The sequence below is a fragment of the Myotis davidii genome, unplaced genomic scaffold (genome assembly GCF_000327345.1).
Source record: "Myotis davidii unplaced genomic scaffold, ASM32734v1 scaffold710, whole genome shotgun sequence".
In the NCBI taxonomy this organism is placed as follows: domain Eukaryota; kingdom Metazoa; phylum Chordata; class Mammalia; order Chiroptera; family Vespertilionidae; genus Myotis; species Myotis davidii.
This window is the reverse complement of record NW_006284328.1, coordinates 386,287-399,046: the sequence shown is the minus strand read 5'-3', so window position 1 is coordinate 399,046 and position 12,760 is coordinate 386,287. Positions and strand designations below refer to the sequence as shown.

Here is a 12,760-nt window from a genome sequence, read left to right as displayed (position 1 = left end):
TTCCTGTTCCGCTGTGGAGATGAGCCCTTCTGCCTCTCGGGAAACTTAGACCGAGGGAGGAACGGCTGTGGAGCTTGCCAGCTTTCCCTCAGCTCTTGGCATCTCTTAGCTAGCTTCAGACACAGCAGAGACACGCAGATGCAGTCCACAGTGATCTGTCTGCTGGCCTTTCCGTGTGTTGCAAGAGGACCAGCATTGCACACCAAGTTGCCGGGACTGAGATTAGAGGTTTGAACCTCGTGGGGCCACCTCAACTCCATGCCCCAGATTTCCAGGGGAAACAGAACTGAGAGGTCTGGCGGCGTGGTCCTCAGGAAGTCCTAGAACCTGTCTGGGCCCACCACTCCGTTTCCTCATTTGTAAATGAAAGGACTGAGACTTGATCCGGAAGGACCCCAAATTGAAGAGCTTTCTTCAGTTATTGTTGCAACCCCACTACTGGGAAGACAAGCAGATGCTGTGAAAGAGGTGATCAGCCAGGTTCCAGGGCGCCTGGGGCCTGGGAGCCCTCCTCTCTGTGCTGCTGTCTGCAGGCCACTGTTCTTTCACCCTCCTCCTGGCTGTAGTAGTTTTATTCATTCAGCCATTCAAGCAGTGTTTACAAACGTGTTCTCCTCCTTGCCTGACTCCTGTCTTCCCTGCTGACTGGCCATCAGGAGGCTCAGATGGCAGGATTGGCCTAGAATGGGCTCCCTTAATTCTTCTGCTATTTGAGATGAGAGGAATTTTCTGAATAATGGGGGTTGATTTCTAGCAGCTTAGACTAGACCTCCCACTTTTCTAAGCAGGATTTGCCTTATGTGTCTTCTATCCCTCTGAGAGCCAAAGCAACTTATACTCAAGAAAATCAATTAGCAGAGCCAAGACTGACTTTTACAGCCTCCCTCCCTAAGGATAGATCAGAGCAGCAGGTTGACTTGGATACATACAACAGCCTTCTGTCTTCTGCCTCATTAGATCACTATTGAAAGTTTAGCAACACTGTGAAAGGCTTCCCAGATGAATAACAAGGCTTTATTGAGCAGATACTACGTATCGGGCATTGTGGTAGGTGTTTTACTTACACTCTGTTGCTCATCCTTAAAAATAATACTACAAAGTAAAAGTCTTAGAGGAAACATATTCAGAATAATTCACTCATTAGCAATTATTTATTGAGCACCTACTAAGAATTATTTTAGGCTCTAGGCATATATCACTGTAACAAACAGGCCAGAAAAACAAAACAGACTACAAATCCTACCTGCATGGAGGCAGGCAACAGACTGGCCACGAAGGATACAGAGGCATGGGATGGCTCCCTGAGGCTGGAGGGGTGAGAGGTGGGATCACTTTAGCCTGGCACTGACAGGGACACTTCGTGGACTCACCCCTGTGACACCCAGGAGATCGTGCAGAGAGAGACATCGTCCCTCTAGCAGAGAGAGACATACAAAACAGTCAGTTCAGTGATACAGCTTATTGGATGGTGATAGGTATAAAGGAGAAGATACAGCAGAGGAGGAGGCCCTGGAATGCTGGGAGTGTGTGTGTGTGTGTGTGTGTGTGTGATGCTGACATTTTAAATAGGGGCTCAGGCAGGGCTTCACTACAAAAGTGACATTTGAGTGAGCCTTGGAAATATTTGGAGGGGGAGGGTCTGCAGGCAGACACAATAGCCAGTCCAGAGCCCTGAGGATGCTATTGATGGAAGTATCCAACTCTAAAAGGGGCTCCTTATAGCTTGCAGAACTGCCTCTAATCGTTCCTCTGTGGCTGCGTTATAATTCAGTACTTAGTTGACCTAGCAATTTATGTTTTACCATCAAATATTTATGGATGCTTATTTTGTGCAAATTGCTAGTGATAAATGTAGGCCCTGCCTTTGGGAAGTTAGAGTTCAGAGGAGGAGAGAACACCTATGTGTGTGTATAAGGAACGAGAGGAGTGAAGAAGACTGCCTCCTAAATCGGGGCTGTGCCCTTCACACAGGCTCCCACTTGACACAGTGACAGGAGTACAGCAGGTCCTCGAACAGTCACGTCGTTCCATCATGACATTGATAAGATGCTGCTGTGGAACTGAGCTCTTGTTTATATATCAGCCTACGCTAAAATTGGTTTCATTATCCATTGTTTCACTTAAAGTCGCAGAACCTACCACCGACAGCGTTGAGGACTTACTTTACCTCTGGTAGGTAGGCCAGGTGGTCAGTTCCAGGTTTTACACACGAAGAAAGAAGCTCAGGGAGGTGGTGTTGGGAAGTGATGAGGCAGGCAACAGACTGGCCACGAAGGATACAGAGGCATGGGATGGCTCCCTGAGGCTGGAGGGGTGAGAGGTGGGATCACTTTAGCCTGGCACTGACAGGGACACTTCGTGGACTCACCCCTGTGACACCCAGGAGATCGTGCGGACAAAAGTTAGGCCAACAGAGGCACGTCACTGGGAGCTCTCACCTTCTGTGTGGCCGAGGGGGAAAGAGGCTTGTCTCCCCATGGGTCTTCCGCTGATAGGACATGCTGGGGTGGGGTGTTGCCTGACCATCGCTCAGAGCCAGGGTGGGAGGGGGCAATGACAGGAAATGGCCAGGCTGACCCAGTGGCAGGGTTATTTTATTTTTTAAAATATATTTTATTGATTTATCACGGAGAGGAAGGGAGAGGGATAGAGAGCTAGAAACATCGATGAGAGAGAAACATCGATTAGCTGTCTCCTGCACACTCCCCACTGGGGACGTGCCCGCAACCAAGGTACTTGCCCTTGACTGGAATTGAACCCGGGACCCTTCAGTCCCCAGGCCGATGCTCTATCCATTGAGCCAAACCGGTTAGGGCGACGGGGTGATTTTTACTCCCCTTTGGGCCCTCGCAGGGCTTCTCTCTTGCTCTGAAGAGTCACATCCTTTGTGTGTTCACCTCCAGGGTGGAGGAGTGGCAGGAGGCAGGCAGGTGCCGGAAGGCTCTCGGCTCCGGTCTCTCAGGAGCTGGGCAAGCAGAAGTGGGGGCTCAGGATGGGGCGATTGACCGTTAGTGCAGATGGGAAAGTGAAGCAATGGGCCGGGCCTGTTTTTTCCTGAGCATGTGCGGTGACAAAGGAAATTGCAACATGTTGTTTTTTCTTCTTTCTTTCTTTTTATAGAGCAAGAAAGAGGGGAAAACTTCCAGTAAACTTCAGCAAAAGTACCTAGTCTTTGATGGATGGTTATGGCCCTCCCCACAGTGCTTTCTGTCCCTCGCCTTTCTTCCAGCCCTCCTCCCGCTGCGTGCTTTCCCGTGTCCCTCTCCTCCGAGGACGGTCTCTGCAGCAGGCCAGCTGCCTCCCCAAAGAGAAAGCGTCCATGGCCTGAGCCCAGGGAGCCTTGAGACGCATCTTGTCCGCTGTCCTCCAGGTGAGACAGGCTGCGTCTCCTGGACAGTGACAGCCGTTTAACCGTGACGCCCACCTGGCCGCACGTGCTGCCGCGTCTGTCTGTGTTCATTTGGCATCGCAGAAGGTTGAGGCAGTCCTTGTCTCTGGGCTCAGAGAACCTCCCTCTTTGGTAGACACTTCAGAGCACGTGTCTTGGCAGATGCTGGGGAAAGGGCCTGAGGAGTGGGAGGCAGGAGTCCAGGCTGGAGACCACACATGTGAATCTGGAGTCCTCAGTCAGGTGTGACTCTGGCCTTTGTGCTGTGCCTGGGCAGGGAGCCAGCTGTGTTTGGAAGTGTTCAGACGATATAGTTCCCTGATGAAAACTTTTGAGGTCTGGAACTTTCTCTGGTGAGATTCCTTTCCTCTCTCTTGGATTTCTGTGCCCCAGTACAGCCAAAAAGGGTCAGTGCAAACCTGCTTCGAGACCCCAGCTTTTGTGCCCTGGGGGACGAGGGGGTCCTTGAGGATGAGGTCTGGTCTGCTTGCCGCAGCGGTGATGGCCGCGGGGCTCCTGGTGTCACTGCCTCATTGGCAGAGCAGGACCAAGCCCCGGGGCTGGGCTTCTGTTCAGGCTCTTTGTTCTCTTACCTGCTTCCTCCGGCACAGCCAACACAGAGCTCCCCCTTCCCGCTGTTCTCTTTGCATTGCGTCTCCCTGTCGTCAGGTGGTCCTCAGGCTGCGATGAGCTCCAGGCCGCGGTGGTGGAGGGAATGGAGTCAGGATGTGCGCATTTGCCTGGACCCCACAGTGATTGTGGATGGGCGTTCACAGAAGCTGCACTGGCCAATATGGTAACTGCAGCCACATGTGGCTATTTAAAGTGAAATAAAATGAAATTAGTACCTCTGTGGCACTAGGCACCTTTCACATGCTCAGTCGTCACCGTTTTGGGCAGCGCAGGCAGAGAACATTCCATCGTCATAGAAGGAAGGCTCTTAGTGCTGACTCTGAAGGAGGTCGTTCTGCATCTGGGAAAGGCTTCCCTGAGCTGGAGCGGGATTTGTAGAAGAACCTGAGGGAGGTTTTGAGGTTCAGGCCAGAGGATCAAGAGAAAGGGACCTTAAATAGCATTTAGTTTGTCTTGTGTATGGCTGATGGCCATCTAGCCCAGTGGCTCCCAAACCAGGATGATTGTCAGCATCACCTTGGCAAACATTGGAAAATACAGATTCTGGGCTCCACTCTTTGTATGTTAATTGAGTTCAAGACTCTACAGGGTGGTATTCAGGAAGGTGTATTTTTACCTGACAATGATCAGGGTTTGGCCACCTCTGATCTATGGAACCTATGCTTAAATCCCTTCAGTGATGGGGAGCTTCCTTTTTAGAAACTTACCATCACAAAAAATTCCTCTTGTTAGAGATCAGTGTTTATTAAGTTCCAGATTTAGTTTCCAATACTTGTAATATTGCTCAACGCTCCCTGTTCCCGAGCCTCACAGATGCTTGGGCGCAGCTATGTGCGCTCCCTGCCACCCGGTGTCACAGCACATTTTCAGAGCGCACAGCCTGTCACGGGCTCTCAAGAGATGCAGAGATGGGACCCCACCCCCAGGCTCCTCCTGGCAGTCAGGCCTGGCCGAGAGATGGGGAAAAGTGCACCTCTTGTGGACCCTGACAGCGGAGCCCCGAGGAGTGTCCGTCTGCTGGGGAGCACGTGTGCCTGCCACCTCTCCCGGCTGTTCCCTGGGAGAGAGGCCCTGATTCTCTTCCCGGCGCTTGCTTTTCAAGGGCACTGGTCTGGTTTCCTTCAGAGACTCCACCATCCTTCCCAGTCAGATAGGACCATAAACTCCACTTCTGTTTAGAGACCTTCGTAGCCTCCCCTCCCCTCCAGCGAAGGGCTCTGACTTCTAAACATGGTATTCAAGTAAGCTGGCGTTGGCCTTCCTTTCCGCCTCTACCTCATCGCGCACCAACGCTCGCCCTGCCAGGAGATGCCTGCTGCCCCCTCTGCAGTGTGTTCTAGGCTCCCATCGCGTCTCCTGGGCCCTCCATTTGTGTGTCCTTTTATGTCCTCGGAGCACTGAGCTGTCCTTCAAGGCGTAGCTTTCACCCTCCACTCTAGGCAGGGTACCTGACTACCTTTCTTATCCCAGTGGTGGTGATACTCGCTGTACGACTGCCGTGCATGTGACTTCAGTCACTCTCATGTCCTCTCCTGCTGGACCCTGAGCTCCCGAGGCCAAGGCCTGGCTTGCTGGGATCTCCCGGTGCCAGTGCAGGGCTGCGTGTGCAGCTGGGGCGCAGCGCCTGCCCACAGGAGTGGGCCCGGGTCCTTCCTGTGTGCTGCTTTGGGACTCGGCTGAGACTGCCACCCGGCCCCTTTCCAGCACCGGCATCGTATCCCCAGTGGCCTCCGCCTCATCAGCTCTGATGAGAAAGTGACGAGAAAAGTGCTGTTTAGCAGCTGATAATTAACAAGCCGGCATGGGGCCTTGGCTGCCTCAGAGGCAAACTGGTGTTTAAACAATAAAGTTTTTAAAATCAAGAATTAAAGTGTCAGCTGCAGAAGCAGCTACATCCAAACACAACCTGCCCTTCCCCCAGTTAGAGGAGGCGAGAGGGATAATGAGTGAAAGCAAAGGATTCTCTGGCCTTGAGGCGTCCAGGGGAAGAGGCTGGGTGATGGGAGCCGGGAAAGAGACTTGTGCTTCTGTCTCTGGGGTGGGGCCTGGGCAGGACAGGACAGGACTGTCCATGTTCCTTTCACTCCCGGTTCCTATAGGGTGACTAATTTTTGCCAGGTGGACAAGAAGAGAAATTCAGTAGGAATCAACGCGGCTGTTTCCCAAGGTGGTAAAGCACACAGTTTGTGTGCGGCGATGAATAGAGGTAGTTGGGTGCTGCCTGATGGAATGCCATCTTGTTTTCTTCCGATGCTGCTGGGTAGGAGGAGAGCTGACATCAGGCCTCCTCCCCTCCTAGGTCAGAACCAGAGCAGGAGGAATTCCCCGGCCTCTTGGTGGTGCCCGGACGCTAACCACAGCCTCCCTCTCTGCTGAAGGTGTTCTAAGAAATCTCACTGTGTGCCAGGAACAGGCCGTGGCTGCAGAGCAAGGGCAGCTGCGCGAGAGGCAGAGACTTCCTGTGGGGGCCCTGCCTCTCACTGCAGAGGTCAGCGGGGGACACCCTTCCAGAGTCTCCTTCTTTCCCAAAGACTAGGGAGCCCGTGGTAGGAAAACAGGCTGCTGAAGGGTCTTCTCCAAGTACATCCCGACACACGCTTGTTTCCAACCCAAAGGAAAGTCAGTCTGAGAAACAACTTTTTTGGAGGTGGGGGCCTACCATCAGATCTAAGAGACGCCTGAGAGATGTAGCTTGAATATGCAAAGCCTGGACCCTGGGAAATGTTGACCATTGATGCCAGTGGGTCTCAACCTTCTGGCCCTTTAAATACAGTTCCTCATGTTGTGACCCAACCATAAAATTATTTTCGTGGCTACTTTGTAACTGTAATGTTGCTACTGTTATGAATCGTCATGTAAATATCTGATATGCAGATGGTTTTAGGCGACCCCTGTGAAAGGGTCGCTCGACCGCCAAAGGGGTCGTGACCCACAGGTTGAGAACCGCTGATCGATGCCGTATCTGAGTGTCATTGTTACCTGCCCACTGGTGTCTGGCCCTGATGGGAGGAGGGTTGAGTGAGAATCTTCGCTGGTCAAGCTTGGTCAGCCTGTACTCCTTCTAGGTTTCTCTGTTGGAATTAGTGGTACTGGTCCCTGGGCTCACTCAGACCTTGTGTGACATTTATGGCGGTGACCCTTCCCCGACCACAGGTGTGTACATCGACTGCGGTCACCCAGTTACCCTTCTGGCCAAATGCAAAACAGTGGGGAAGTCTAGGGGGAGACTTGGTGAGGGAATGAAACCAGCTGGCTCCTCTGGGACAGAACCCCTGTCCTTGGTGACATAGCACAGGCGATTCACAGCCGAGGTTGTCTGGAGTGTGTGCAGAGGTTGAGTATCTTGTATGACATTCCCATGGTCCTGGCAGAAACTTCACTCCGGTTGATTTGAGTGGTGAGGATACCACCAGTGTGTGTGCGCTCATGAACCTGTCCATTCATCTGTTCACTGGAAGCTTACCGAGGGGAAAAGTATTTCTTATTTGCTCCACATGGTAGAAGAGCAATGTACGGAGAGTTGGTGAACATGGAGGAAGACACTGCAGTCTTGGACTGTGTTGGTGGAATGCCAGTTCTGAGGTGCTCTGTGATCAGGTAAATCTGGGAAACATTCTGCAGTGCACTTTAACAATTTTAAAGGCTCTGAGAAGTCCTGTAGTAAAAGAATCTATTTGACTTTGTATAACCTAGTGCTTGTGGCGTATACAGGACCCCCTTTTTTGGCTTATCAGTTGTTAACATCCTACAGAAAAGGTCTGAGAAATGGTAGTACAATCCCCCTGCTCTAGAATAACTGTCCAGAGGTTCAGAGAATTCACCTGACTGCAGGTCAACACAGGTTTGAGAGTCTTAAAAGAGGGTGTGTGTGTGTGTGTGTGTGTGTGTGTGTGTGAATGCTGGGGGGTGTGGCAGAGAAGGGCCCCTGGCAGGTGGCTTCTATTGAAGTTGGCCCTGGCTGCATCCCTGCTGGCTTTGTGCTTCTGCAGGAGGCTTTTGTCCTGACTTGAACATACTGAATAATACTGAATAGCAGCTACATCTGTCATGCCTGGGAAGCGGCAGTTTGCAGCGTGGGGGGTGAACAAGCAGTAAGCGGCACCCCTGCTTGAGGCCCAGGCTACTGAGAGCTCCCCCGTGTCAGAAGGGAGGGGCTGGTGATCCCAAGGGCAGCTGCTCGCTAATCCTGGCTGTGGAGGGGAGCAAGATTTAGCTCCCTTATCTCTGCATTCCCCTGTCCAGTGGGGGAGACTGTGTTGAACCTGGAGGTGGCAGCCAGGGAGAAACAGGAGGGCTGGGTGTTTTCTCCCTTCTTCCCCAGCTAAAGGGTCTCTGGTGGAATGTGAGCCACGGGGGGAAGCGCACTTGGCTCTCCATCACTCAGGGAATGGGGATGAAGGTATTTGGGTTTAAGTTTAAGAGTTCAAGTTTTGATGTGGGTTTACTAAAGTTTGTGGAGTTTTAAAATTTGAGCGTCCTGGGTAGAATTGTTGTCAGGCCATTGGAGACGGGAGGTGAGTATGGACGATTGGTCCCCCAGATGGCCAGCCCCCTGAGAAAGGCCTGGGAGGGCCCACTGGGTCCGTCACTTGGAGCAAGCTCAGGCCCAGGGAATCCCCGAGCCTGTTGCAGGCCTCAAGCCCTCCCGGCACAGCTGTGCCAGGAGGTCACGGTGATTTCTAAGGAAATTGGCCACTGGGGAACACGTGAGAATGTGGGTGGGAATCGGCCACTCTCGCCGGGGAGCACACGCTTCCAGTGTGAGCAGACATCAGTGTCATTAAAACACGCCCAGGATTTCCTATCTTTGTACGTGTGCATGTATGTATGTTTTGTTACGCTGCCTTTTCTCTTTGACCTTCCCAAAGGGAGGGGTATTAGTCTGTCCTCAGGAACTCGGGTGAGCTGTCGGTCACCTCTCAGCTCCTCTGGCTTTCCTCAGCCTCAGCCACAGCCACGGCCTCAGCCACAGCCTCAGCCACCGCAGCCGGTGCCGCTCAGATGGGAGGGGAGCACACCCAACCCCTCTGATCGTTGTCTGGAGCAGTAGAAAGGGCAGATCCCGGCCTTCAGTCCCCCTTGAGCAGGAAGTCTGGGTGGACCAGGGTTTGGTTTGGGAAGCAGGAGTATTAGCTGCTGCTGCCAACTGGAGCTGTGTTTGCAGACTCCCAGGCTCCAGCGTCCCAGGAGGGACCAGCAGCTCTGACCCCTGAGGACTTGCTGTGGCCCCCAGGCCGGGGAGTCCTTGCTAGGAAGCTCTGAGCTCACTGAGGTGGGTGTTGGGTAAGGGTGGAGGGGGACCTGGAGTCGGGGAGGAGCAGGGATGACTCCCTCCTTCCCCATCAGCCAGGGATGCATCACCACTGCCGGGAGTGCATTCAGGGCACTTGTAGACAAGTCAGCCATTCTGGGAATTCTTTCTTACCCAAAGGTGGGGCCCTTCCCCTATCCCCCCTCCCCCCTCCCAGAGAATGCTGGGAAGGAAGTTCTGCCAGAAGTTGCTGCTTTTGACTTGTGAGGTAATGGTCTTTGGTTTGAGAAACACACATATTCCTCTCCCCTTTAAGATTTGAGGACAGGAGCCCTAGACTCTTGAATGGGTGAGGCAGAGAAAGAGGGGATGGTTACAGGTACTGAAATATAGGAGGGGCTCCCTACGGCTTCCGGGGTCCCCAGGACTTTTCCAAGGAATCTGCGTGGTCTACTCAGGGGCCTGGGTTTTGGCCCTCACGGTGCCGCTGACCAGCTGTGGACCCTTGGCAAGCATCCTACACTTCCTGAACCTTGGTTCCCATGCGCCTAAAATGAGGGTCATGTTGGACCCATCTAGATTGCAAGTTTAAAGGTGATCTTATACACAGAAGGGCTATCTATAATAAAAGTGTAATATGCTAATTAGACCAGATGTCCTTTCAGGCGAAGTCAGGACTGTGAGGGAAGCCCGGGTCCCAGGTGCCAGAGGGAAGCCTGGGTCCCGGGTGCCAGGGGAAGCCGGTGCCGCCCAGGGGAAGGAAGGCTGACTCTTGCACGAATTTTGTGCATTGGGCCTCTAGTAGAATATATAAAAGCTAAACAAATTTTAAAATTAAGTTTATTGAAGTAACATTGGTTAATAACATTATACATTTCAGGGATACAACATTATAATTCCATATAACAATTCCATGTTGGGTAAAGGGATTTACCCTCCCTTCACCCCTTCTTCTCTGGTAACCGCCATTCTGTTGTCTGTATCTATAAGTTTGTTTTTTGAAAACTAGACAAATTTCATGGTTACATTACTTACCCGGGGGAGAGAATGATGTCAAATAATTTAGAGTTGGAAGAAAACTTAGACCTCAGGTGGGCTAGGCATATGTTAGATTTTCCAGAGGAGGGGGCAGCGCAAGTGGCTTGCCTGCAGGTACTCGGCAAGTTAATTGCAGAATGGGCATTAGAACTGGTCGGCCCGCTTTCTGGCATAGCCTTCTATCACTTGGTATACTCTAGGATGCATGTCCCCTGGGGTAGAGAACTACAGAGTAGATAGATCAGAGCACAGAAAGACCAACAGTATGCATGCAGTTCAGTTTAAATTATCCATGCCATTGGGTGTGGGGGAGGGAGAGATAGTGGAGTAGATAATATAAAAATTATTGAAATGGGATTTTTCAAAATATCAGTGCAGTTTTATCTCCTTAATTTTCTTGGGCTTCCATAATGTTCTGTGTCCCAGAAACCTGCTCTATGTTAGGGGGAGGGTACTTCTGCTCATTGATTCAGTGCTTGCTGCTCTATAGTTGGATAATCCACACGCGGATACTTGAGAGCTGGCTCTACCCAGTCCCTTTCTTTGAAGACATACTGACACAACAGCATGCTTCATGCCGTTGTGTGTAGGATACTGGCTAGAGCTCGCTGAAGCTGTAACTGCATCTCTGCATCCTTTGGCTCTTGTCTGGAAATGTGGTTTGCACAGATGCAGTGAGCGTAGACTGTCAGAGCTGGAAAGCTCTTTAAGGATCCTCTAAACTGGTCCCTTCAGTCCGGGGGAAGGTACCAAGGCCAGAGAGGGGCGGAGACTTGTCCTGGGCACAGAGTAGGGTAGTGATGGAGCAGGTCCCATGGGAGCAAGAACTACAACCACAAAGGTCTGAGCACCAACCTCACATGTGCTCCATCCTGGCTAAAATCGCCTGTTGCCAGGTCAGCCAGGCCTCTTGCAGCTTGCAGTTCTGCCCTGGAGAGGCTGCTGTATTGGCTGAGACGGTCCCCCTTCTTCCCCTTGCCCTCCTCCCGTGACCTCCCAGCCACCCCCTCTTTTCCTTGTGCTCCCTACTGGCTGTTACTCCCCTCGTACTTCCCCCTCTTTATTGTAAAACATGTCAGGTATGCAGCAAACTTGAAAGCCTTGTGTGGTGAACACTCATATACCAACCACCAGATTCTGCCATGGACATTTTGCTCACCTTGCTTTGTCATATCTTGCTCCATCTTCCCATCTCTCTATTCAGCTATCAGCGTATCTTATTTTTGGGGTGTAAGTTGCAGACATCAGTATACTTCACCCTAAACATTTCATTGTGCATAGATTTTAATTAGAATTCAATATTTGTTCATGCATTTTTGTGTGTGTGCTAAGATTTATATAAAGTGAAATGCTCAAGTTTTAAGTGTATCAGTTATGAGTTCTGATAAATGCTTCCATCTGTGCAGCCCAAACCTCTGCCAAGATATAGAATAGGCATTTGTATTACCCTCGTAAGCTCCGCTATGCTCCTTCCCAGGCAATCACAGTTCTGGTGTTTTTGCACATTAATTTGACCTGTTCTGGAATGTCCTATAAATGGATCAGTTAGTATTAACTCTTCTGTGTAAGGGCCATCCACATGGTTCCCTGTATAGGTCGTTTGCTTCTTTTTATACCGAGTAGTATTCTGTTGTTGGATGTGATATAATTTGCTTGTCCATTTTCCTGTTGGTGGACAGTTGGAGTATTTCCAGCTTTCGGCTATGACAAATAAACCTCCTATGAACATTCTTGCACAAGTCTTTGTGGACTTACTGTTTTTATTTCTCTTGGGTCAATACCTAGAAGTGGGATTGGTGAGTCAAAGGAGACGGTTACTTCTTGTTCCCAACTCTCTGCCCTGCTACCCTCTCAAATTCTGGACCCAAGATGGTGTTAGAAAGTGCCTACTGCTCACCTGGACTATTCTCTTACTCAGTGTAGGACTTCCTGGCGAGCCCACCTGACAGCCTCTGCTGGAATGTTCCCAGGAGTAGAGAGCTCTCCCTTCCAGGCCCCTGCTCTTGGGGTCAGCTCCTTGTAATCTATACCGTGGGGAACCAGTAGGACAAGTCTAAGTTAGTTCTCTTCTCTCTGACTGTCCCGTAGAATTTCAGAACTGTTATTACATCTCGGTCTGGAATTACTCCTTCAGGGTTTCTCTTCTTCAAGCTAATTGTCCCAGTTTATCGAACCCTTCCTTGTGTGACATGATTCTCAGACCTCCTGCATCCTGGTCATGATCCTTTGGAATTTTTCAGACGTGTTTCCTGGAAGTGAGCACTGGATTCTAGATGTGGTCTGAGAGCGTGGTTGGGTCTGGACTCCTCTATCTTGATCCAGGTACTTGGTCTGTTAGGGAGTTGAAGGTGATGCGAACTTTTTGGCAGCCATCTCCTGGCATTAATGAGTTAATGTTTGTAAAAAAAAAAAATACCACAAGTCTGAGGTGGTATTAAGATACTTATTCA

At 51.0% G+C, this 12,760-nt stretch overlaps 1 protein-coding gene across 1 annotated transcript in view; it reads left to right on the top strand.

Moving 5' to 3' along the window:
• The first annotated feature begins 984 nt into the window (after window positions 1–984).
• The window catches only part of MAPKAPK2 (mitogen-activated protein kinase-activated protein kinase 2), a 31,505-nt gene continuing 19,729 nt past the window's right edge, over window positions 985–12,760 (top strand). Inside the window, exon 1 of the mRNA XM_015569373.1 lies at window positions 985–1,047. Within this exon, the coding sequence (XP_015424859.1) occupies window positions 1,000–1,047 (48 nt within the window). The 5' untranslated portion in view covers window positions 985–999. The remainder of the gene's footprint in view (window positions 1,048–12,760) is intronic.